Source organism: Oreochromis aureus, linkage group 6 (genome assembly GCF_013358895.1).
Source record: "Oreochromis aureus strain Israel breed Guangdong linkage group 6, ZZ_aureus, whole genome shotgun sequence".
NCBI lineage: Eukaryota > Metazoa > Chordata > Actinopteri > Cichliformes > Cichlidae > Oreochromis > Oreochromis aureus.
Window position 1 is genome coordinate 22548626 of NC_052947.1, and position 22856 is coordinate 22571481.

At 40.4% G+C, this 22856-nt stretch overlaps 1 protein-coding gene across 1 annotated transcript in view; it reads right to left on the reverse strand.

The window, feature by feature from the left end:
* klhl5 (kelch-like family member 5) overlaps positions 1 to 22852 on the reverse strand; it is a 63202-nt gene extending 40350 nt beyond the window's left edge. The window contains exon 1 of the mRNA XM_031728164.2: positions 22750 to 22852. Within this exon, the coding sequence (XP_031584024.2) occupies positions 22750 to 22751 (2 nt within the window). The 5' untranslated portion in view covers positions 22752 to 22852. The remainder of the gene's footprint in view (positions 1 to 22749) is intronic.
* Positions 22853 to 22856: the final 4 nt, after the last annotated feature.

Sequence of the window (22856 nt, forward strand, 5' to 3'; positions counted from 1 at the left end):
TCCATAAATAAATGACTGAGAGGAGCAGTTTAATACGGCCGATTTAACTTTCACCGCTTTTGTTTGCCAGGTTCTGAGAAACAGGGCTTTTCTTCAGCTTCAGGATGTGCTGATGACTAAGTGCAGGACCACCCTGCTGCTTTATCCGATCAATACTACAAAGTCAATACAAACGCACACAGGCACATAAAACACACACACATAAACCAAGGCTTTGAGGAAGCATGAAACCAGCATCATCATCACCATTAAAGCAAAGAAATAACAAAAAGTCAAAGAAGCAAGGACCGAGGACAATTTCACAGTGACACATCATACTCCTTTAGAAGGAAACACTATCTTTAACTTGTTAGAGACACTGGACTTATTTATTCATGCACTCGTCAGCCACTTTATTAGTTACACCTGTTGAACTGATTACAATGCAAATATCTAATCAGCCAATCACATGGCAGTACCTCAGTGCATTTAGGCATGTGGACAGGATCAAGAACACCTGCTGAAGTTCAAACTGAGCATCAGAATTGGGAGGAAAGGTGTTTTAAGTGACTATGAACATGGCAGATGTGCTTCTCTGAGCATTTCTGAAACTGCTGATTTATGTGATGATCCCAAACAACCGTCTCCCCAATGGAAAAGAGAAAGTATCCAGTGAGGAGCAATTCTCTGGGAGAAAACACCACAGCCTATCTGAGGATACTTGTTGAACCCGTTGAACCATCCCTTCATGTGCCATTTTCTGATAGCCCCATGTCACAAAGCTTAAATCATCTGAAACCTCTACCTCTACCATGTGTTAGAATGAAAAATTCACAACAAATGTGCAGCATGTGTGATGCCATCATGTTAATATGGACCAAAATCTCTGAGGAATGTTTGCAGCATCTTGTTGAATGTATACCTCAAAGAATGAAAGCAGTTTTGAAAAAAAAGGGAGTCCAACTTAGTATAAAAACACATATATCACATGTATGAAAGAGCTAAACAAGCTTAATTTAAATCTATCGGCGGTATTCCGCTTTCTGAAGACCATTCTCCAGGCTGAGAGACCACAAGGCATACCACATATAAAGGCAGGTGCAGTGAAGGGCTGCAAAGATGTATAATACAATAATAGTTCCTTTGACTTCATGTGACTTTCCAATTACCACTGAGTCTGTGCAATTTCCCCACAGTGAGAGAAATTTATCACATAACATCGATATATGCAGAAACACAAACGCACAAAGAGATGTATAACTGCTGAAATACTCACAGTCTAGTGTTTTAAAATGACATCTTTGTCAAAGAATACGTGGAAAGACTGATTGCGCCTTGAAATATCATATTTATGAGGTTAAAAGATTATGCTGGAGGATGATAAACACATTATTGATCTCGCTTAACTGCACAGAGGAGGAGATAAAAAGTTCAATCAGACGGAGAATCTTTGAAACAGCAGTTCTGAGGCACTTTAAAGGGTTTTAGTGAGCAGCTGGTTAGACGACGGTGTTGAGGGGTATGTTTGTATTTGGCTGATTTTTCATAGTGTTATGGTTACTGTATCCCTTATCCTCCATATTTGTATTACACACATACTTTCTGTCAGCAATACCCTCGTATTTTTCACTACACTGTAAATGTAAACAGTGTTTAAACAGTGTATTTAACTTGATATTCACTTCATTTCACTCAGATTTCTTTATTTGTTACTTAGGTGCAGCGTGGACTGCACTCATGAGCACAAATCCTCAGATTTCTAGTACAAATCTGTCATTTAACTGGTGTTTTTGTAAATAATGTGATCTTTATTTTTTAGTTATGCTGTGTTTAGACCATAGAAACTGAAAATGGATGTGTTTCTGAAAAGTGAAACCAACATGGAAATCCTGTGATTGCACAAAGGTTTGTGAGACAACAACCCACGACTCCCACAGCAAACATTTCCTGATCAGGTGAGTCGCTTGTTTCATGTCATACTGAATAAAATATAAAGTTCATCTTGTAAAGTGGACGTTATTAAGAGTCAGAGATTTCAGCACTGGCCCCTCTTTCGTCTCTTCCGGTTTCAAAACAACGAGATGGTGATAACACTCAGCTTCACTAACCAGTGAGTGATGTCACAGTGGCTTTGTCCGTCTTTTATACTCTCTGTGGTTTCGCCTTGTTGTAATTGTGTGAATGCTAAACTAAAATGTATCAGGGGTATTTTTTTAAAAATTAAAGCCCACTTATTTTATAAAAAAAGGGCCTTTAAGCAGCACTGCATTAAATACAGTTACACTTCTTTTTTTAATGCACCTCGTTGGCTCATGAACACGTCCAAAAAACATTTTTCGTTCCTCCATCCAAAGATTCAAGATCAAAGTATACGAAGAGAAAAAAAAATATGAACAAGATCCAGAAATGCCTTTTCTCCTCCTAAAATCACTTAAAATGGACTAAGAAGAAATTGAAAACTGTCCTTTGGTCTGATTGAACTAAACTTGCAATACTCTGAGGAAATCATAGGGGGAACACCTGGCTTGTTTTACCACACAGTTCAAAAGCCAACATCTGTGATACAATTACGTCGCATTAATGCACGTGTCTCAAGAAACCTTCATATCTGAAGGCAACTTTAATACTGAATGATACAGCGGTTTTATAGCTGCATATGGTGCAGTCTAGCAGTTGTCCTACTTTTCAGACCCGTCACCTCCTGGTGATGTACGGAGCATTAGGAAATGAAAAAGGCTTTGCCATTCAAACAAGAATGGCAAAGCCTTTTATGCTAAAAACTACACTAACTGGTCTCCTCACTTCCCAATAAGCTACAGATTATCTTAAGAAAAGATGAGGCGAAACAACACGGGGGTCGGTATAAAATGTCCTGGTGGCATTAAATTCAAATTGACCACGCATGTTAGAAACAAACGAAGTAAAAAAATAAGAACAGTTACAACATATATTTGATATTTGATACAGCATCCTGGAATTATTTTCAATTAAATGAGTTTTAATGATTACATTCGACTGTACACATAAAGTCTGTGTTTGACTTACTGTTTTTTGTTGTTAAAATGGCAGCTAAGTTAATAATTTACATACCCATCTTGCACATTGATTTACTCTTGTAATTCCTAACTGGACATAAATTCTGCATCAGCATCAATTTGGCTGTGTTCCCTCTTGCGAGTGGATTCCTCCCAGGCAGGAGTGGTTATATATTTACATCAGCGTGTGTTCTGGGAACTGAGAATAGATTTCACATTTCATTTATGTGCTGTTGAGTTTAAGAGACCCAGTATTAAAGGGTTATCTGGATAACTTTATAATCCTGCCTTCTCCCTCCCACTGAGCCGTCCTCACAACTATAAAAAAACAACAACTAAGGAGCCAGAGAGCAAACCAATGCATTTCTGTGCTACTCACGGTGGAAATGCACTCCTCTTACTGGGGGAGGCTGGGAATGGGGCTCAGAGGGGGAATGAAACAGAGGAATGACGGGTCATTCAGCTCTGGTCTCCTTCAGTTGGATCTAATCATTGGTCACTTGGCAGAAGCCTCCTTGAGCGGCCTACTGTTATTGGTCTCCTGGCTGTGGTAGTCCAAGGCTATCACTCACAACTCTCTGGCGCAACTTTATGGCCCTACAACAACATACACAAACACACACACCCACACACAAGAAAAGGACACCGTGAAAGCCCCTTCACACACACTTCGCCCTTGATAATCTTCCTGTTTATGTGCATTCACACATGCATGCATACTGTCGTGGTACTGGGTCTGGTGTTCAAAACAGTGTTTATGTTTTAATTATTAATATTCTGTAATTTAGTGGTCCACGTCTCAGTCTGTGTCTCATGTTTCCTGTTTTATTTTGATAGTTCCTGTGTGTTCAGTTTTGCTTCCTCTCGGTCTTGTGTGTGTGATTCGTCCCAGCTGTGTTTTCCTCCTGGTCCTCAATCGCTCATTACCCTTCTGTGTATTTAGTCCCCAGTCTTCCACTGTCTGTCATTAGCTTGTCTGTTTACTTCCCTCATGTTTCCCAAGTCCCAGGTTTCTTCAGGTCTTAGGTTCCTCGTTCCCTGTTTTAGGTTCTTTATGTTTAGCTTTCCCCAGTTTAGGCTTTTGTTAGTTTATCACAGTCTCCCATCGCCTTTTGTTTGTAGTGTTTTGTGGAGCCTAAAATAAATGTCTTGATGCATTCTCAATCTCTCAATGTTCATCTGGACGTAGTGTTTTCAGTGGGAGAAACGTTTTGTCACTCATCCAAGCCTAAAATAAAGGCTTGCTTTCTGTTAATATCCACCTCCATCTCCGTTGACTGCATTTGGGTCCACATTCTCTTCACTCCACGTCGACGTAACACATGCACCAACATACAGCTGGTAAATACAAATTGCAGCATAGCATCTGATTTGTGCACATGTACTTTATAAATATTCAGCTACACACTCTCAAAGTCACATAAATACAAACACAGAGTCAAATAAAAATAGGTAGCAGCATCGAGGGAAAGCTGTCGTAAAAGATTTTATAGGGCCAGAAAGTGAAACATTATCTGTCTGGCCTTGCTGTGATGATCAGCTCAACTCTCATGACTGATGTTCATCTTCCAAAGGCCCTCTTCCAATCGCTGTCTTTATTTATTCCCTCTTCCTCTTTCCACTTCTCCTTTTCTTCCCTAAGGTTGGCTCCTTTTCGAAAAATCTCCTCTTATCCCCTTTCTTTTCCTTCCCACCCACACTCTCTGCTTTTCTCCACAATCTCCTTCCCAACCTCAATTTCCAGCTTGAGGAAATTGAGGTTGCATTCCTGCTATTATACTTTGCTGTGTGTGTGTGTGTGTGTGTGTGTGTAATGGCGGGACTCTGGTGCTGATTCCCTGAGGTGTGAACCTCCAGGGATGTCACTACAAAAGCTATTGTTCCATATAGGCATACACCCATCAAGACTTGTTTTCAAAATACGCGGAGCATAAAGCTCTGAAGATGAGCTATACGCCACCTATAGATTCAGCATGCATACACATGACAACCAAACAGTGTACTTTCATTCAAGTCACGACTACTGCATCATACACAGGCATAAACACACACAAACACGGTCACTGCCAGCTTTGGTCTGTTGCGTTGCTTGGTACTGTAGCTGCGGGCAAGTCTGTCCTTGAGACTCAAAGCAGGCTCAGACCGGCCAAGCAAATAATTACCTCTCCACATTGCCACACCAGCAGCACCCGCCCATCACATGAATGAGGCAGGGAGTGTGTGTGTGTGTGTGTGTGTGTGTGTGTGTGTGTGTGAGAGAGAGAGAGCGAGACAGAGAGAGAGGAAGATTGCAATTAAATTCATCTGGAGGCACAGCATTTAATATAATTGAACAGAAAATAATTTCACACTGACAAAAGGATTTGCAAGGCAGAAGGATTTTGGAATGTGAGTGTGTGTGTGTGTGTACTCTAAAAGTTTGTTAATTCAACTCAAAAACTGTAATTCAAAGGCTGAGTAGCATCTTACTGTACATTATCCATCCATTTCATTTTCCTAACTGCTTATCCAGTTCAAGGACAGCCTATCCCATCCATCACTGTGTACAGCCCGGGCAGGTCGCCAATCTATCTCATGCCTAACACAGAGAGACAGACAGCCACTCACAACTAGCGTCAACCTGTTAACCTAACATGAATGTCTTTGGACTCTGGGATTAAGCCAGAGCACCTGGAGAACATGCAAACTCCACACAGATGGGCCCCACAAGAACGCTGGAATTTTCTGGCATGATTTTGCACCTTTTATGCCTAGTTTCCTCATGACTCTGGGGTTTCCCTCACGTGGGGAAGGTCAGAAATGCTGATCACATGGTGTTAGTTGAAAACTCCAGATTTATAGAGAGAGACCTTTGCAAACACTGATGGACTGAGTGGAACAGTCATGTGATATTGTTTTTGTTGTAAATGTGGCATTTTTTGACAGAAGAGTACAGGAAGTTTGTACTTTTACACATGACCTCTTTCATCATGGGGGTTTTTAATGGACAAAAAACAGATTGACTGCTGAATTTATGGGATGTTTCTGAGGATAACCCCCAACATTTCGAAACAACCTCTAATTTTGTTGCTGAGCTCGTTATTTTGAGATCTGAAAGTGACAATTCAATTCTCAATTCAAAGTAAAAGCTTTGCCTTTTGAAACTTGTTGGTTTCAGGGTAAGTCAGAATTTTTACTTTGAATGCAAACACTCTCTGATTCTGGTTTGAGTTGCGCTTTTCCGGTCAGCGAGTGTTTTCAGGGGAGCCGGTCTGTTCCGCTCAAAAAACTGGTGACCATGACAACCTGCTAGTGAGTCAATGGGAGTACAGCTTTTTCCATACTGAACAGAGATTGGCAACTGGTCTCTAGTCCTGTGTGACTGAGGCCTTATGGAAAAATATTATTTGCAGTTTTAAAATCTGTTGGTAAAGGTATTTTTTTCATAGCCCCATAATTTATTTCTCAGCCTGTGCTGACTCAAGTGAAGTCACTGGAAGTAATTTATTTGGCTTTCATGCAGCTCCCTCCTAAGCATCAACAGTCTTCGTCCAACTTTTTTTGCAGAAGCAATAACTCTTACATCTGTAAACAGACATCATCGTGCAAAATTGATGGAGTTGCCCTTTAAAGTTTTAGTTAATGGGATGGGGAATACATTCTGCCATAGAGAGCCCTCACAAGCATGGAAGCACAACGCATATGTGTGTATCTAATTTGAATAAAACGCAGACCACCTTCAGCTGGTAATTTCCCTCTTATCCCCTATCACATCAGTCAATAACACAAGCACACAGATCAAGGATACTTTTCTCCGTGCACGTGTGTGTGTGTTGCTCTCTATCTGGATTCAGGATGTGTGTGTCGGAGCTCCAGATGGACTTTGTTGTCCCAGTTTCCCGACATGTAACTAACAGGAAGGATGAAAGAATGAAAGAAACTCACCATCAGATTCAGATGCCTCGCTTTGCTGCTCCTTCCTTCACAATTTTCTCTTTTTTGATTTCCCCCCCCCCTATCACATTACTGTTATCGGAGAGAATACATGCAACAAAATTCATGAGCAGTGTTGCTTCAGTCCACGGTTGATTTCTTTTAATGCCTCCTTTTCATTTCTATTCCTCTTTTTCATCTCTCCCTGTAATAGCCTCCCTTGTCCATTTACTGATACCCTCCTTCACTTCTCTCCCATCCATTAGGCTTGTTCTCTAATTTCTTTGCCAGCCTCCACCTTCAAGAGACAGAATAATGGTTTGAGAAGGCCAGTATTAATTATGTGTGTCTCATGTGTGACTAATACAAGTTTCTGAGTGCAGATACAGTAGATTGTAATGAGTGGGAGTGAAAGAAAGAAAGACGGGCAGCAAGAAAATGAGCAAATGCCTGTGTGATCTGAGACATGGAAACTCAGCAGGCATGGATCAAAACACCCAAAAGGCCCACAATTACATCTATGCCTTGCGCTGACAGAGGGACACACAGACACACACACGTACACACACATACACACACTCTTTCTGATCTTGTATCGGAGCAGAACCTTACATCCTGCTCCCTCTGCACTGAGCGAGACTTTGACACACTTTTACTGACATCTTTTATTAACACAGTGTAGAGAGGAAAAAGATTGTGTGTGTGTGTGTGTGTGTGTGTGGTTGAATGGATGCACACTGTATTTTCCTACCAGATCTGGGAGGTAGAGAATACACACACACACACACACACACACACACACACACACACACACACACACACACACACACACACACACACACGCACGCACACAAGGGCTTTAGACTGCCCAAGTGTGAACCAAACTGTCCAATTACTTTGATCCATGCCTGTTGCTGTGGGAAGAGAAAATAGTTTCTCCCCTTTTGCCTTAAAGCATATTACCTAGGTATACTCACATACACTCACCCGCACACACACACTCCTACGCACATTTATACACAAACACAACATAATGGCTTTGGTCTGGCTTGCCAGATCTGGTTCCCCTAATTGCCTGAGAGGATGGAGAGCAGAAAATCAGGGAGGGAAATGCAAACTGCAAAATTTAACCACATTTGTTGAGTGGTGCATCTGTTTAACAACTCCAGAGGAGGAGGAGGAGGAGGAGGAGGATGGAACCAGCTGTGGCTGAAAAACAATGGCTCCTGGCTCCCATTCAATCTAATCAAAATCCTTGTTATATCAAACTGAACACACAACCATGCATTTTGTGAGCAGAGGCAGCCACTCATGTGTCAAGGCCCAACAAGGCATTCGTGTGTGTTCCTGAAGTTAAACTTTGCTGCTGCAGGACAAACAGAAGTTTATGAGCCCCTGTGAGATTATACCATCCCCCAATAAACCCCACTGTGCCCTCCATCAGTCAAAAAGTGTAGTGAGTGCAAACTGAGTCCTTCAAACAATATTTTCAGAGTCTTTCAGTAATGTCCAAGTTATCAAGTACTGCACAGCAGAATTTCACTGGGCTGAAAATCAGTGGCAGCAGGTCTTTTTTGGTTCAAATAGTCAATATGTGTGGAGGAGGTCAGGAGAGGGGCACAACAGTGAGTGTCTAGAGTCATTTGTAAAAAACGGTGGAGGTTTTGTCATAATTTGTAGCTACATTTCAGCCAGTGGTGTTGGGTATACTGTTGAAGTTTTTGACAAGCATCTGATGGACAACTTCATTTTTCAGCATGAGAGTGATCCCAAACACCCGGCCAATTCAGTTAAAACATTCCTGGACACCATCAGTCATGGACTGGTCTTCCCAGAGCCCGGACCTGAAACCACGTGGCATCATCTTGCCAGAGACCAGAACAAAAAACATCAAACGAAGAGCTTTGAATGTCCTTCAAGAAGTCTGAAGAACTATTCCTGAAGACTGCTTAAAGAAATCACAGGAAAGCTGCCTAAGAGAGTTCAATCAATCAATCGATCCATCAATCCTTTATTGGTACACATTGCGTGTTATGCGTAGTTACACATGCACGTTACATGTTACACGTACAATTACCTGCAGTGAAAATTGGACCCCTTCCGACCATACGTACACAGCACGAACATCACATTGGGAAGACAGGCCAGAGCGAGGTAGAATGGTAAGAAAAACATTGAAAATTTGTAATGTGAAATGTGCATGTTTAAATAAATCCCATTTTCCTTACAAAATATAAAGAACGAGGGGCAGCTCAAGTCTTTTGCACACTATAGTGACCAGTAAGAATCTGTTATTGTTTAAGAAAACACTACTGTGGCATAAAACAATCAACTTAAACTCTGTATAAACCTAACAATATTCATCAGTGTAAAGTTATTGTAGTTTATTAGAGAAAACAGTTGTTTACACACATCCAGCCTCTGTTAAAACTAAGTAAAGTATCAATAGACTTATTCCGATTATTCACCTCAAGCTCCATTAAAATAATACTGCCTAATATTACCTTATTCTGTTCTGCTTTCCTTTTAGGAAGTTGCGACTAGATTGAGATGGCCAGCGTGCTGGTTCTGACCCTCAGGCTGTATTTTGTGCATGTTTGTATTTTCTTTTTCTGATATATTTATTTATTTGATTACTTAAATTATTATTTAGATGAAATTTTAATATCTCTGTAAAGTTGTTATTCTTTATTAAGACCTTTCTTTTTCAAATTAAAAATACAAACTGAAGTCTTTTTTTTGGGTGGGGGGCGGGGTGGGGGGGAACTGCTGACCTGTCCAGGACTTTACCCAGTGATCTTTAATTTATTAACTGGTTAAAAAATGAATGGATGGATGGAAGCTGCTATGCAGCTACCTATTGTTGATATCCATAGACATGGTAACACATTCACACTGATTTAGAGTCAGTGATGGAAATGATGTAATGAAATAGCTAAAGTGCAGCAAATGTTTGCTATGAAACCAAAACAATGAGCTAAAAGAAGTTAAAATGCTCCCCAGGGCGTAGAGCAGAGTCATGGGATCATTTTCCACACTTTTTACATCACACCTAATATATATGATATAATATAATATACTGTGGGTAGGAAGTAATTGGTTAGAGCACCTTTATTCAGGAATGGGGAGAAGAGAAGGTGAAAAGTTTAAGACAGCAGCCATTAGCACAGAAAAAGATGGCACAATTAGATTTTATGGATCAGCACTGTACAGTTATGCTAAGTAGGTGTTGCCTGATAGATTCGGAAGGACTCAGCAGATAAAGAAAGTACGCTAATAATCGCCCCACTGCTTCTCTGGAGTCAGAACTTTTCAGTGCATGAATCTCATATTGACATAAATTACTAGTTTGCTGGCAAAATAACACAAGTGATGCCTAATCCTCCTGTGTGTGTGTGTGTGCGTGCGTGTGTACACAGGCATGTGTCAGGCTGTTTGCTGCTCTTAAAAGTGCTGAGGCATGAAGTTTGCAGCTGCACACAACAGGAGATAATACACATCCTGAATAATTGATAGAAATGAAAACAGCTCTATTTTTTCTTGATGCACTCTTTCTCTGTCTCTAACCATCTCTCATCTCATCTCGCTTCCTTTCTTTCCGCCCTCTCCACCCATTTGGCAGTTTAACAGCTCTCTAATGACAACAACACTGAAATGGTCCCTCTTTGATAGTTTTGTAAAACACACGCACACATAAACACACAGATTCACCATCAAATAGCCTCTATTCTGAGGTATGAGGAAGGTGTGTATTTGCTCTCATGCAGTCAGACCTCAGTGCAGGTCAGGTGGCAGGTGTGGAGGATTGGAAAGCGCTTGCTGTGCAATCCATCAAAACGGTCCCTTTGTCACTCTTTCCTCTCCTCTCTAATGCTCCATAGCACTCTTTTTTAAAAATTTCCCTGCTGACATTTCCCCCCATTTCTGTTCATCACATTTGTCTCGGTGTTATTTTGCCTTTCTTTTCCTCCTGCATGCCGCGGTCCCTTTTGTTGCCTCCTCACTCGCTTCCTAAATGGGCACAGAAAGGAAATCAGAAAGCACCGGGGAGAGAGGAAAGGGAAGACAGGGTGCATTTACGGCCAAATAAAGAGCAGGCCTTAATAATTTACTGCGCTCCGCAGCCACTAGCCAATCACAGGCCATCGCACCGATAGAAATGAGAGAGAAAAGGAGAGAACGCGTGAGAACGCGTGAGAGTGCGATGAGGAAATCAGACAAGCAGGGGCTGCTACGTATTAAACGTCCCTCCATGCTGTGATGAATTATTTGAGGTGATGTACGCTCTGAAAGCTTTGAAACGGTCACCATTGAAAAATGTCACAGAAACAGAGACGGCAGTCCAGTTTAAAAAAGACATCTTCAGGGATAAAAGTTCTTCAAACAAAATGATCCACGCATGCATTCAAAAAGTTAAAAAAATACAGGAACTAAATATTGTGTGACTCACAGCAAACAAATATTTCCACTGACCCACTGTAAGATTTCAAATCCATTATAAAGTTCATCAAAGCTTTTTGAATTTGAATTTAAATCCTACTCCCACGCTCCAAATCTTTTAGCCTCTCTGCATTTCGCGCATATACTTCATATAATTTTATTATAATGATTTAACTCTGCAGGAGCTGCATACAGTACTTTGGCCCTAATGTGCTAGTTTGTGTGTGTGTGCATGTGTGTGTCCGTATTCAGCCTCTAGGAGGAGGTCTCAGATTACTGCTCTTACTATAATGGATACAAGCTTCAGTGTAAACCTTAACCTAACTACAATTTTACTCAGGAGAAGACAGAAATCAATTTGTGGCTGCAGAGAAAATAATTAAGGACATCCATTCCCCCCAAATGAGACAAACAATCCTCACGTAGAGCTAACAAACACGCACACACCTCTTCACATGAACACTTACAGAGCTGCTATTGTACGCTTTCTGCTCGTGGTGTGAAAGAAATAGACAGATAGTGCCTTAGAAGCATTTTAAGCTGTTGGATTAGGTGCTCGAATTGGTCAGTGTGAGGAAGGTCACCTTCCCCCCCTCACCAATCATTGATCCATAAACCTGTGAGACAGCAGAAATACCAACAGGAGACAAAGAGAGAAAGGCACAAAAGGTGAAATGGAAGAAATAAAAGGTAATCAGTGAGTACTGTATGTCACATCGGTTGCTGGTGGAGTAAAGTCTTGGCAGCTTCGGTAATTGAACGTTGGCCTAATCTAAAGCCAATCAGTCTAAAAGTGCTCAATCAGCCAGTCGACACCTGATCAATTCTGGATCCAATTCTCACTTAGTGAGCGGTGTTTGAAAGTGATGCATGTGTGTTTTGCCTTTTTTTGTTCTTAAAAAAAAAGAAAGAAAGAAAAAGAAAGAAAGAGTCAGAGACAGATGAGAGAAGAAGAAGAAGCAAGCACAATGCACTTTTACTGCTGTCAGAATTATTACACCTGTATCAACAGTGTGCTGTAGATTTTTATTCAAGCACATAAATGTAGCATCGTAGTATTTTAAGCAAAATGGGTCATGGCATCCATCCAGCCATCCATACGGCATCTTGTCTTTTTTTTTTTTTTTATCAGTATTGTGCAAGAGAAAACTGTTTGTCTCAGATACGCTGCTGGACTAAAACTAAGCACTGATATGTTCTGAACAAGCTAGTTAACTGCACTGGTGCATCTTCAGCCAGCTCCATATAGCGGCTCACCTTGCAAAGAATTGTGGCCACTTGTGTAAAGATGTGAGTTTAGTAAGAGTGAAGAAATATAAAATGAAATTATATTTGTGAAATTTAAGAAGGCTTGAGTTGTTACTCTACAGCAGAGGTGGTGCAGACAAAGTTAGGATCACCCAGAGTCAGAATAGTACAAAATGATGAGAAGTGGATTGTTTTTATGTGTCTGTACACGGGTTAATTATTCTATTATAAGCCCTTATAACTGTGGGTGGTGCCATCTGCATTCCAACAGCCAAACTGCAGCATGAAAGCAGACTTAGAATAAGGACGAGTGGGTAGTGAAGAAGGTGAGAGGAGCATCAGGCAGGGGCTCTTGTTGGATAGTGTGACTAAGCATTAATCAGTGGTAGGTGGGATAATTACAGGAGGGATGGGGATGCATTTAGAGCACGCTGACACCGCAGTTTATCACAGGATAACTGGTCCTCAGTACTTTATATTTCAGCACCAGGGAGCTTTTTGTATGCATCTGGTATATTGATGGGTGAATGAATCAGACTGAATGAACTGATGTGATGGTGGAAGAGCATTTAAGGTGCGTGTGCCAGAAGAGAGTCTGGAGATGGGCGATAACAAATGTTAATCAAATCAAAATGGCGGGAATGTTCTCACTGACGTATGATCATAATTTTCTGTGCGGAGAGCGATTACGATTAACAACACACAATTAACCTGCTTTCACTGATTGCTGGGAACAGTGTTTTATGTGAAGGACAAAACTCCTGTCGCAGAAATGTGGGCTCTACCAGCCAGTGTTCATAAACATCCGCCTGCTCCTTCTCAGTCATAAATAAAAGGAAATGAGATTTACACTGCTCATGTTTGTCTGAAGTTAAAATTAATGAAGGTTTGTTTTATTTTCGCTGTACAAGCTGTATTATAGGAATAATACGCCACAGAAAATGCAGACAATTGAAAAAAATAACAGTCAGAGAAGGAGGGAGAGAGCTGTTGTGCTCATCTTTTAGAGAGCTCTTCTATCAGTGTACAGTTGGAGAGCTAATCCTGAAAAAGATCACCAATGCATGCTGTAGTCTAGACTGTTTCATACACTTAACACACAGTTCTGAAGTGAAGCCAGTGAATGAATGGCTTACATTTGGTAAAAAAGGAAAATTAAACAAATTTAAATTCTCTGACAAGAAATCACACCTGAGGTTCATCCAATAGTTCTTACGCACTAATACCAACATATTACTACCCACCTTGATTCAGGTGATTTAACAGACATGGTCTTGTATCTGTTTCCGCAAGTCAGAAAACAGTCTTTGACAAGTTGGCAAGATTTGGAAATGATGTTTTTAGCGTATCGAGAAGACTTTATTAAGAAGAAATTTATTAAGTACTCTTTAATTCAGCTATCTAAGCAATCCAGTCACATTATAGAAATTCAGTGCATTTAGCCATGTAGAAATGGTCAAGTTGACCTGCTGAACTTCAAACTCAGCATCACAATGAGAAACAAGGATTATTTAAATGACTTTGAATGTGGCATTTTGGTTGGTGATGAAGAGTATTTCTAAAACTGGTGATCTACTGGTATTTATCCACACAAACATGAGTAGGATTTATGGTCCAAAAGGAGAAAATATCTAGTGAATGACGGAGGGAAGAAGACTACTTAGCTGCTAGGAGGTCAGCTTAATTAACTACTTGTTACAACTAAGATATGCAGGAAAGCATCTTTGAATACACTACATGTCAAGCCTGGAAGCAGATGACCTACCGCAGCAGAGGAGTCTGGATTTGTAATGCGACATTCAGGGTCAGAATTTGATGTTAACACCATGTATCCATGTTTGGATCGATTCTGCGTTGTATCAATAGATCGGGCTGCTGGTGATGTAATGGTGTGAAAGATATTTTCTTGGCACACTTTGAGCCCCTCAGTAACAACTGAGCCTTATTCTAAGACCACAGCATACCCGAGTATTGTTGGTGACCATGTCCATCCCTTTATGACCACAGTCTACCTTCTGATGGCTGCTTCCAGCAGGATAAGATGTCATCTTACAAAATTCAAATAACCTCAAGCTGGTTTTTCAACATGACACCGAGTTCACTGTACTCAAATGGTCACCTAAATCACAGCATTTCTAACCAACAGAGCAACATCATAGTGCAGCTGACAAATCTACAGAAACTGTGTGAAAATCTCAGAGGAATGTTTCCAGCACCTTGTTGAATCTATGCCATGAAGAATTAAAGCAGCTCTGAAACACCTCATACTGGCAAGGTGTACCTAATAAAATAGCTGGTTATCCCTTTATTAGAGATGTGGCAGCAGAAAAATGACACAGGGCACTCTGGCAATGTCTGGCAACCCTCATGAGAAATAAAAGACAAAAATGGTGATGTCACTTATTTAACTTACAAGCAAAGCACTCTTTATTTTGCAGCAATATATTGTTGTAACTTTAACTCATGCACTCTGTCTCTTGAGTGCATGAGGCTGTACAGAAAATACCTATTTGTTCATTCGAAATTGGATCGAGTGGAAAAAAATAGAGGCCTCTGAATAAAGATTGATAAATCAAATCCAGCAGTAGATTCTTCATATTTTAGAACAAAGGGCAGTGCATCTATTTTATCTCTGATGTGAAGTGGAAATATAGCAGATATCACTCCGGAGAGGCAGTACAGACATTGGCATCGATCACTGTCTGCTCTTACTAAATGATGTGAATATATGATGCATTTCATTGAGCCTTTATGTTAATGTATTTTATAGCGTTTGCATTGTTTTTATGATACATTTAACTGTGCGTTTTTACTGCACAGCCCTGCCTCTGATCCTGCTTATCTGCTCAGAAGAGTAAAAGTTGATGGTATGGATTGTGACCAATAAAGCATTGTAAAGTGTTCATGTTAACACATATCAACGTAAAACAAGAGGAGAAAGCCCGTGTTTTTTTCAGTCTCAATTCACAGCACACAGTTATTGAAAATCCGCTGTGAATTTTCCTTTTTACCTGGCTCTTATACATCAGCCGTGCCGGTGTGCTGCAGCAGAACCGACCATTTGTTGGAGAGGCACGCTTGAAAAAAAGGTGCAATCGGAGCACATTGATTTTTCTTCATGTTAAAAAGCTTTTATTGACATGGCATTTTCTCACCAGAAAGGTTACGGCAGAGGAGAGACGAGAGGGAGGGAGGAGGTGAAACATAAAGACACGCTGCACCAGCACGGCTCAAGAGCTTCTTGTAAATTCACCCCACTTTAGCCCACTTTAGTGGGTGTGCTATCCTTTTGAAAGTGCAAATTATGGCCTCTCCCAACACATTCATGCCCACGCACAAACACACAAGCACGCAAACACACGTGCCTCTAAAAACCTTGAAATCCTGACGGACACAGCGAGAGAGGAGGAGACTGTACTGAGCGAGTAAGGCGAAAAATAAAAGATTCAAGGTCATGAATTCGGGGAACAAATGAACATTGTAAAACTGTGATTCAGAAAGACAGGCAGACAGACAGCTGGGCAGATTACAGCTCAAGGAGGACGGGACTGGAACCTTTCATCACCTTTAAAGATTCGCTCATGGTGATAATCTCTTTGTGAAACATCGTAATTTCTCCATAAAGACTCATAAAGCCTCACAGTGTCTTCGTCTCTGGAGAGCCAGGCGACGCCTTACTGCTGACACAGCACTAAATCACCATGCTCTCCTCCCTCTTCTCCATCCTCCTCCTCCTCCTCCTGCTCTGTTTTTAATAGAAAAACATGCTCACGACTCATACCTCATTTCCCACCACTTCTCCCTTATTTCTCTCCCTTCAAATTTTTTTTATCTATTTATTTTTACCACACCTGTGACTGTGTCGAATACCATCAAAACAATCGGCACACCCTCATCCATTAGCTGCGTTTAAACCTTCATGCTTTTAACAGAACACGCTTGAAACAGACAGAATATGACCTGCAGTAACTAAACTTTTGGTTATGTGGAAATCCATCAGCTGCACACCAAATAACTGTAAACATGTTTCAGGCCACCAAGCAAAAAGCTCGTTTTTTGTAAGCTTCCTCGCTGGGCAGGAAGCTTACATCAAAAGAAGCAGATCTTCCAGATAGGATGCATCTGCAATAAAACACTATAGCCCCTCACCCAGAACCTCGAGAATCTGGGGAGGGGGACTGTGAAATTCCTTTCATCCCACAGTTAAACAATATAGAAATGGATGGTAAGCATAAAAATGACAAACATTTAACAATTCACTCTGACAGTTACCATGAGAACATTTGCAAACAGCAGCTGTTATTTAGGAGACAGAACATCCTGTCCTCATGTCAGAATGACCACTCACATCTTTATCAAAATACGTGGCAGTACAGTCCAACATCAGCCTGTTTATTTTTCTATTAACCATAGATGATGAAGGAACAGTCACCAAAGTTAGAATAAAAGCTCATGTCCATCAACCTAACTGATGCTAAGATGTTTTAGTGTGGACCAGAGCAGCTGACCGACAGACTGTCATTTTCATCCCTGGACTCGTGTCATTTGGATGGCTAAAAAAGGTGATAGAGATGAGATAGTCTTCTTTCTCCTGAGGTGCCACATGGTAGATGAGAGGCAAAAATGGAAACTTGACACAGTAACTATGTATAAATTTTGACAGGAGGGGATCCAGAGAGAGGCATTTTTACTGTCTCATTAAAATGTTGAATTTTACCCAGCTGTATGACTGATGCAAAGTCGAACCTGCAGCGTGAGCCGAGCAAGTTTAGATTAGATAATTCTCACTTTTCTTTTCCAAAGAGGAAAATGGCTTCTTTACCCATGCTCGGTTAAAAATGTCAAAAGATAAATGATGCAGTCAGATCAGAGAACAAAGTACAGCTGTGACGATGCTGTAGTGGCATTCATCAAACTTCTGAGAGGACGTTAGTGCAGCTCGCCATGAACCTATACAATGCATACAATGCACATCTCAGAAAACAAGCATGCATCCTTAACCCTGCAAAGCCTGAACCACAGGTGAGTTCAGAGCCTTTTTAGGGCTGCTCAACATCCCTAAATGTAATCGTAGCACCTTTAAAAATAAATGTAGTGACAATAGTAGACTTCAATCACCTATCCTACTAATTATGTTGCTTTTGAAAGAAACATTGTCATGTGTATCTAATTGAACTGATGTTCAATTTATGAGGTTATGAAGCGCTGATGATGGGATCAACAAAAACTACAATCAAAAGTAACACACCGGACTTTGATTTTGATTAAAGAGCCTAAACATGTTGGTAGAAGCATAAAAACAGGATTTTGGTAATTATAAATATTGTTAATTTAGGGCAGCTGTGGCATAAACCTAACACTGGGTGGTGATAAATGATAAATTTATTTCAAAGTTTTTTGTGACCTGCCCACCAACTACGAATAAAAATTAGCAGCGTTTTCATGTATTTTAAGTGTCAGGACCCTGCTGAGGTGTCATTGATTCCCTGCTAAAGAAATAAGTGAAGAAAGAAAATAAAAACCTAAATTCTTCTGTGACATATCGTCTTAACATCAGAAACATTTTTTACACACATGAGCACATCAAACAGCGTATGAGCTTTAAGCTCTCCTCCTGTTGTACAGGGTGAAATAGAATCTCAAATCACTGACAGTAATAATGCCTTTGCTTATCTAAAAACATCAGTGCGTCCATTAAAATCAGAGTCATGGATTAAGTTCAGATATGATGTAGAAGATCATGTATCCTACATCTAATGCCTGTAAGATAACCACCGAGCCAGCCGAGTGGAGCCTGTTCTCAAATAACGTCGCTTATACCTAAACCCCTAATCTCATCACGCTGTTATATTCCAAGTCTGAACTCTCCACATCAGATTCTCTGTTAAAGCAGAGCTCCAAAAATAGCCCGTACACTGTATCTGTTGAGCGATTCTCACCTTTGACACTGTCAAAACATCTGACAGGGTGTACGGTTAATGTTCATATATATATACAGCAAATCACTGAGTCTCAAAGATGTGCTTAGTGCTATAAGGGCACCCATCTTTTCACTCTCTCTCTTGCACACACACACACACTTTTCACCCCGTCAGCATTTGCACAGCCGTGTGTGTTCATCGTTACAGCCTCTGACTGCAGCGCTAAAAGTGACAGATGTGTCCTGTTAGCTATATGTGACAGACCGTGCAACAAGACAGAGCACTGTGCAACAAATTACCTGTTTGATTGCACACATACATAATATAAACGATCTGAAGATGAGCCAAAACTCCAAAGTGCATGTTTATTATAAACAAGATTAAACGTCTAAAGTTCTGCTTGTGATCTCTGGAGGCTGCAGAGTTCATTACAACCCATTAAAAGCTCAAACTAAACACTTTTCTTAGTGCTCTTGGTCTTTTCAAACTACATTATATCAGGTGAGTTGTATTATACTTTTTGGGTCCCAAGTGAAGTAAATTTCTGTCATCAGAGGGCGAGCGCAAGTGTCCATGCAGAGGTCAGTGTGCCTGCATGTTTTTTTTGTGAGCACACTGACATGTCTGCAGAGGATTTACATCACAATGCACCAACTACACAACCGCCCCCGGAGGCAGACTTCAAGGATACTTCAAAGAAATGACAACTCAGCCCCTGGGTCTCCACCTGTCGGTCTGTGTCTGCAACAGTCTAACTCTAACCATCGGCATGTGTCATTACATATATATATAAATCTATATATAAACAAAAATCTGGCCACTAGCATCCATATGACCAGAGTAAATACGTACAGTGTAAGGAGAGTTTAACCATATCTAGTTTTACTACAAAACCAGTGAAACAGGAAGTATAAAATCTAGACTGAAAGGTGTTTGAACACCTGGCTATCCTCTCAGGCCCTCGCTCTCCGTGGACTACCTTCATCCAGCTCTCTGCAAGTCCATCTGCTCTAGCTTCCACCCAATCAACCTCAGAGCAAAAGGTCCAATCAGCGGCCTTTATTCGACAGTTTGCAGGGTTAATACAGTTCCACATTCTCCAGAGGAAAATTAACATTTTAAAAAAGGCTAGAAAATGTAAAAATCGAAGCTAGAGTTGATTTTTAACATGCAAAACTATGCAGTAACATAGTACGGTTCACAGCTGCATGTTTATTTAGTAGTGTTAAACTACCCATGCTTCACCCAAAGCTGATTCATCCATGTTAATCCAAACCGAATACTATCAAGACATATTGTTCACTTTGTAAAAGTTTAAAGTCTATACAAGGCACTATCTAGAGATCTGCCATTATTTTGCAAGCAAATATATTTGCGGAAGGCTAGTGGGTATTCCTCAGTTAAGCTGAATATTCCCCAAATGTGCTTGGTTTGGTTTAGAATTGCAGGCAATGCCCTTCATGTGAACCAACTACATGTTGAAGTCTCCTTATTTTTGTCTTGCAGTCAGTAAATAACCTGAACAGAAATGTTTGGGCGGAGTGTTATTTACATCTGAGGGTTTAAACTAGCACATATGTGACAAACTGTCAAAAGTCTCAAACACTGAACAGCATTTTAGTGTGAAGGTGGTAAAATAAGTGATAAACTCAGAAATGTTTAATTTTATCACACTGCATGTGTCCAGTTATTATTTATTAGAGTTACAGAAATCTTGTCAGCAAAGTGACATTTCAAGTCGTGCTGTTAACAGAGTATATATAATTTTTTATTGTTGATGTTTGAGTTATCTTATACAAATTATACTTATCAAACAAACAAACAAGCAAACAAAGGGATACAAGATCTTCGCACACAACCATCTCTAGGTTTTACAGAGACTGGTCTGAAAGAGAGATAATGTCCAGTGAGCAGCAGTTATCTGGCTGAAAGCGCCTTGTTGATGCAGCAGTCAGACGACCATCTCTGAGCAAAAAACATGTTGGACCTTGAAGCAGACGGGCTATGGCAGCAGAAGACCACACAGGTGTCACCTGCATGCTTACTGCACGATAACACACCTTGTCACAAAACTCACATCATCTCAAATGGCTTTCTTGAACATGGCAATGACTTCACTGTACTCCACAGTCACCAGACCTCAGTCTGACTGAGCGTCTTTAGGACGTGGCGGAAGAGGAGACTGGCATCATGGATGTCAATCTCAATACTGATCATTAATGTAGTCTGATGTCTGCATGGTTTAAATCTGTGCTGTCTGTCATTCTCCGTTTTAGACTCTCACTCGTGCAATCCACCTCCTCCCCATCTCCACCTCGCCTAACTCACTCAGAGCCCTATCCAAGTCTCAGTCTTCATCTTCACCATCACTAGCATCTAGACTCCGGGGGGTCCTGTCCTAAATCCCATCACTGCTGGGATTCCATTCTGAGATGATGGGGCAGTCTAATCACTGAATGCACTGATTAATTTCTCTATCTAAATAAGTAATATTCTTTTCCCCAAATGATCTCTGCTTGCGGAAATATTTTAGCCCTTTTTAAAATTATGTTTTACTTGCACGAAGACAAATTTTCTGTAATTAATTCTGGAAATCAGGAAATTCCCGCTGTTTCCACAGGGATAATTTAGGAGGGTATTTTTCAAGGACACCTCAGCAGGGTCCTGACACTTTCCGACAGCAGCAGCTCCTCACACACAAAGACAATCACAGATGGTAAATGCATTTTAGCTAAACACTCAAAATATTCAGGAATTCTCAGAATGTAAAGCATTTTTTTCTTTTTATTTTACATAAAAGAAAGAAAGTGATTTTTTTTTTTAGTTTTGGCTTCTGCCCCCCTCTCTAAGCTACTGACTGAGCCCTGAGAGAGGCAAGCCGCTGTGGAGTGGAGATAAGGCTACACCTGCCAGCCAAGCTCATCACTGTGTTTGTGGTTTCGAGTGTGTGTTTGTCTAAGCCTCTTTCCATGTGTGTCTGTGTATGTTCCAGTCCCAGGGTTGAAAAGATAAGTGGCTCTAAGGAACCCGAGTGTAAAATCTCAGCTACACCGAACACCCAGCAGAGATGAAGTGAGACGGTACAAAATGAAAAATACATATTCCTTTCAGACTAGATTAAACTATAAAAAGATAGGCAGAAAGGTCATTTCCTCCTCAAAAGCAACCAAAATACCTTTCAGCTCTCAAACATGTAGCAACATCACTGAAGCCACAGTGGAGACCTGTGGCTATTTTCTCACACTTATCTTTAATTACAACTAATTACTGGTTTAATTAAAATATACAATAATGATCAAAAGTCTATGATCAAAAGAAATCTTCTCTTGACTACATTTTAATAATCTACTCTAAAAATTCAGAGCACATGAGACTGTGGTACAAACATGTGGTACAAAGAGCAAGATACATACAGATATGTATAAACATTGTAGTCATGACGACCTTTCTTAAAAACTACAAACCCTTCAATGTCTGTTTACAGGGTGACTGATGTGTTTTAACTTCATGTTTTATATCTCATAAAAACCATGTGTATAATACAAACTACTGATAATCTCATGACTGAGATAAGGACAATTATGAGACAGTTTTGTATCAAAGAATGGTTACAGGCCACTAATGTCTTAGTATTTCAAAATCTATAAAAAAAAACACATCCTCGTGTATGTGATCTGTGATAATGAAAATATCACATTTTATGAGAAATGGTGGCAATAATATGATGTCATCTAAAAATCCTGCTGTATAAAAATTGTGAGAAACTCCTCTGTGATTGAGAAGAAGCATCACAAGACAAAAAGTCTTGTGACTGCATTATGAGATGACTCTTATATAAACGTTGATCAGAAATGCGAGAGGCAGAGATCGGGGGTTTTGTTGTGTGTTTGTGATCATTTAATGTTTCATTCCTAATTTTAGTATCAGTGACAGAGGCAGGTTACCACATGTTACTGTTGTTTCCCACTTTTTAAAGATCATTCACCTTTACATGACCTTTTTTCACTCTATTTTTAACATTTGTAAAACACAGTTCTCCCTCTACAAAGAGACTACACATCCAACACATAACCATATGTCTGTAACCTGCTGTTTACACAGGACCTGAATTCATAAATAGTCCGATAAAGTTTTTCTCTGTTTTTCCACAAGAGGATGAGCGGTCACACACACACACACATCCACAGTCAAACAGAAACACACTTTGTACTTACATTTTGTTGACTGAAACTCTTTGTTGTCAGTGCAGCGCTCCATTTCTCTCTCTTTCTCTCTTTCTCAGAAAATGACAGGAAGTGTAAAAGGAAGGGAAGTTGCTTCT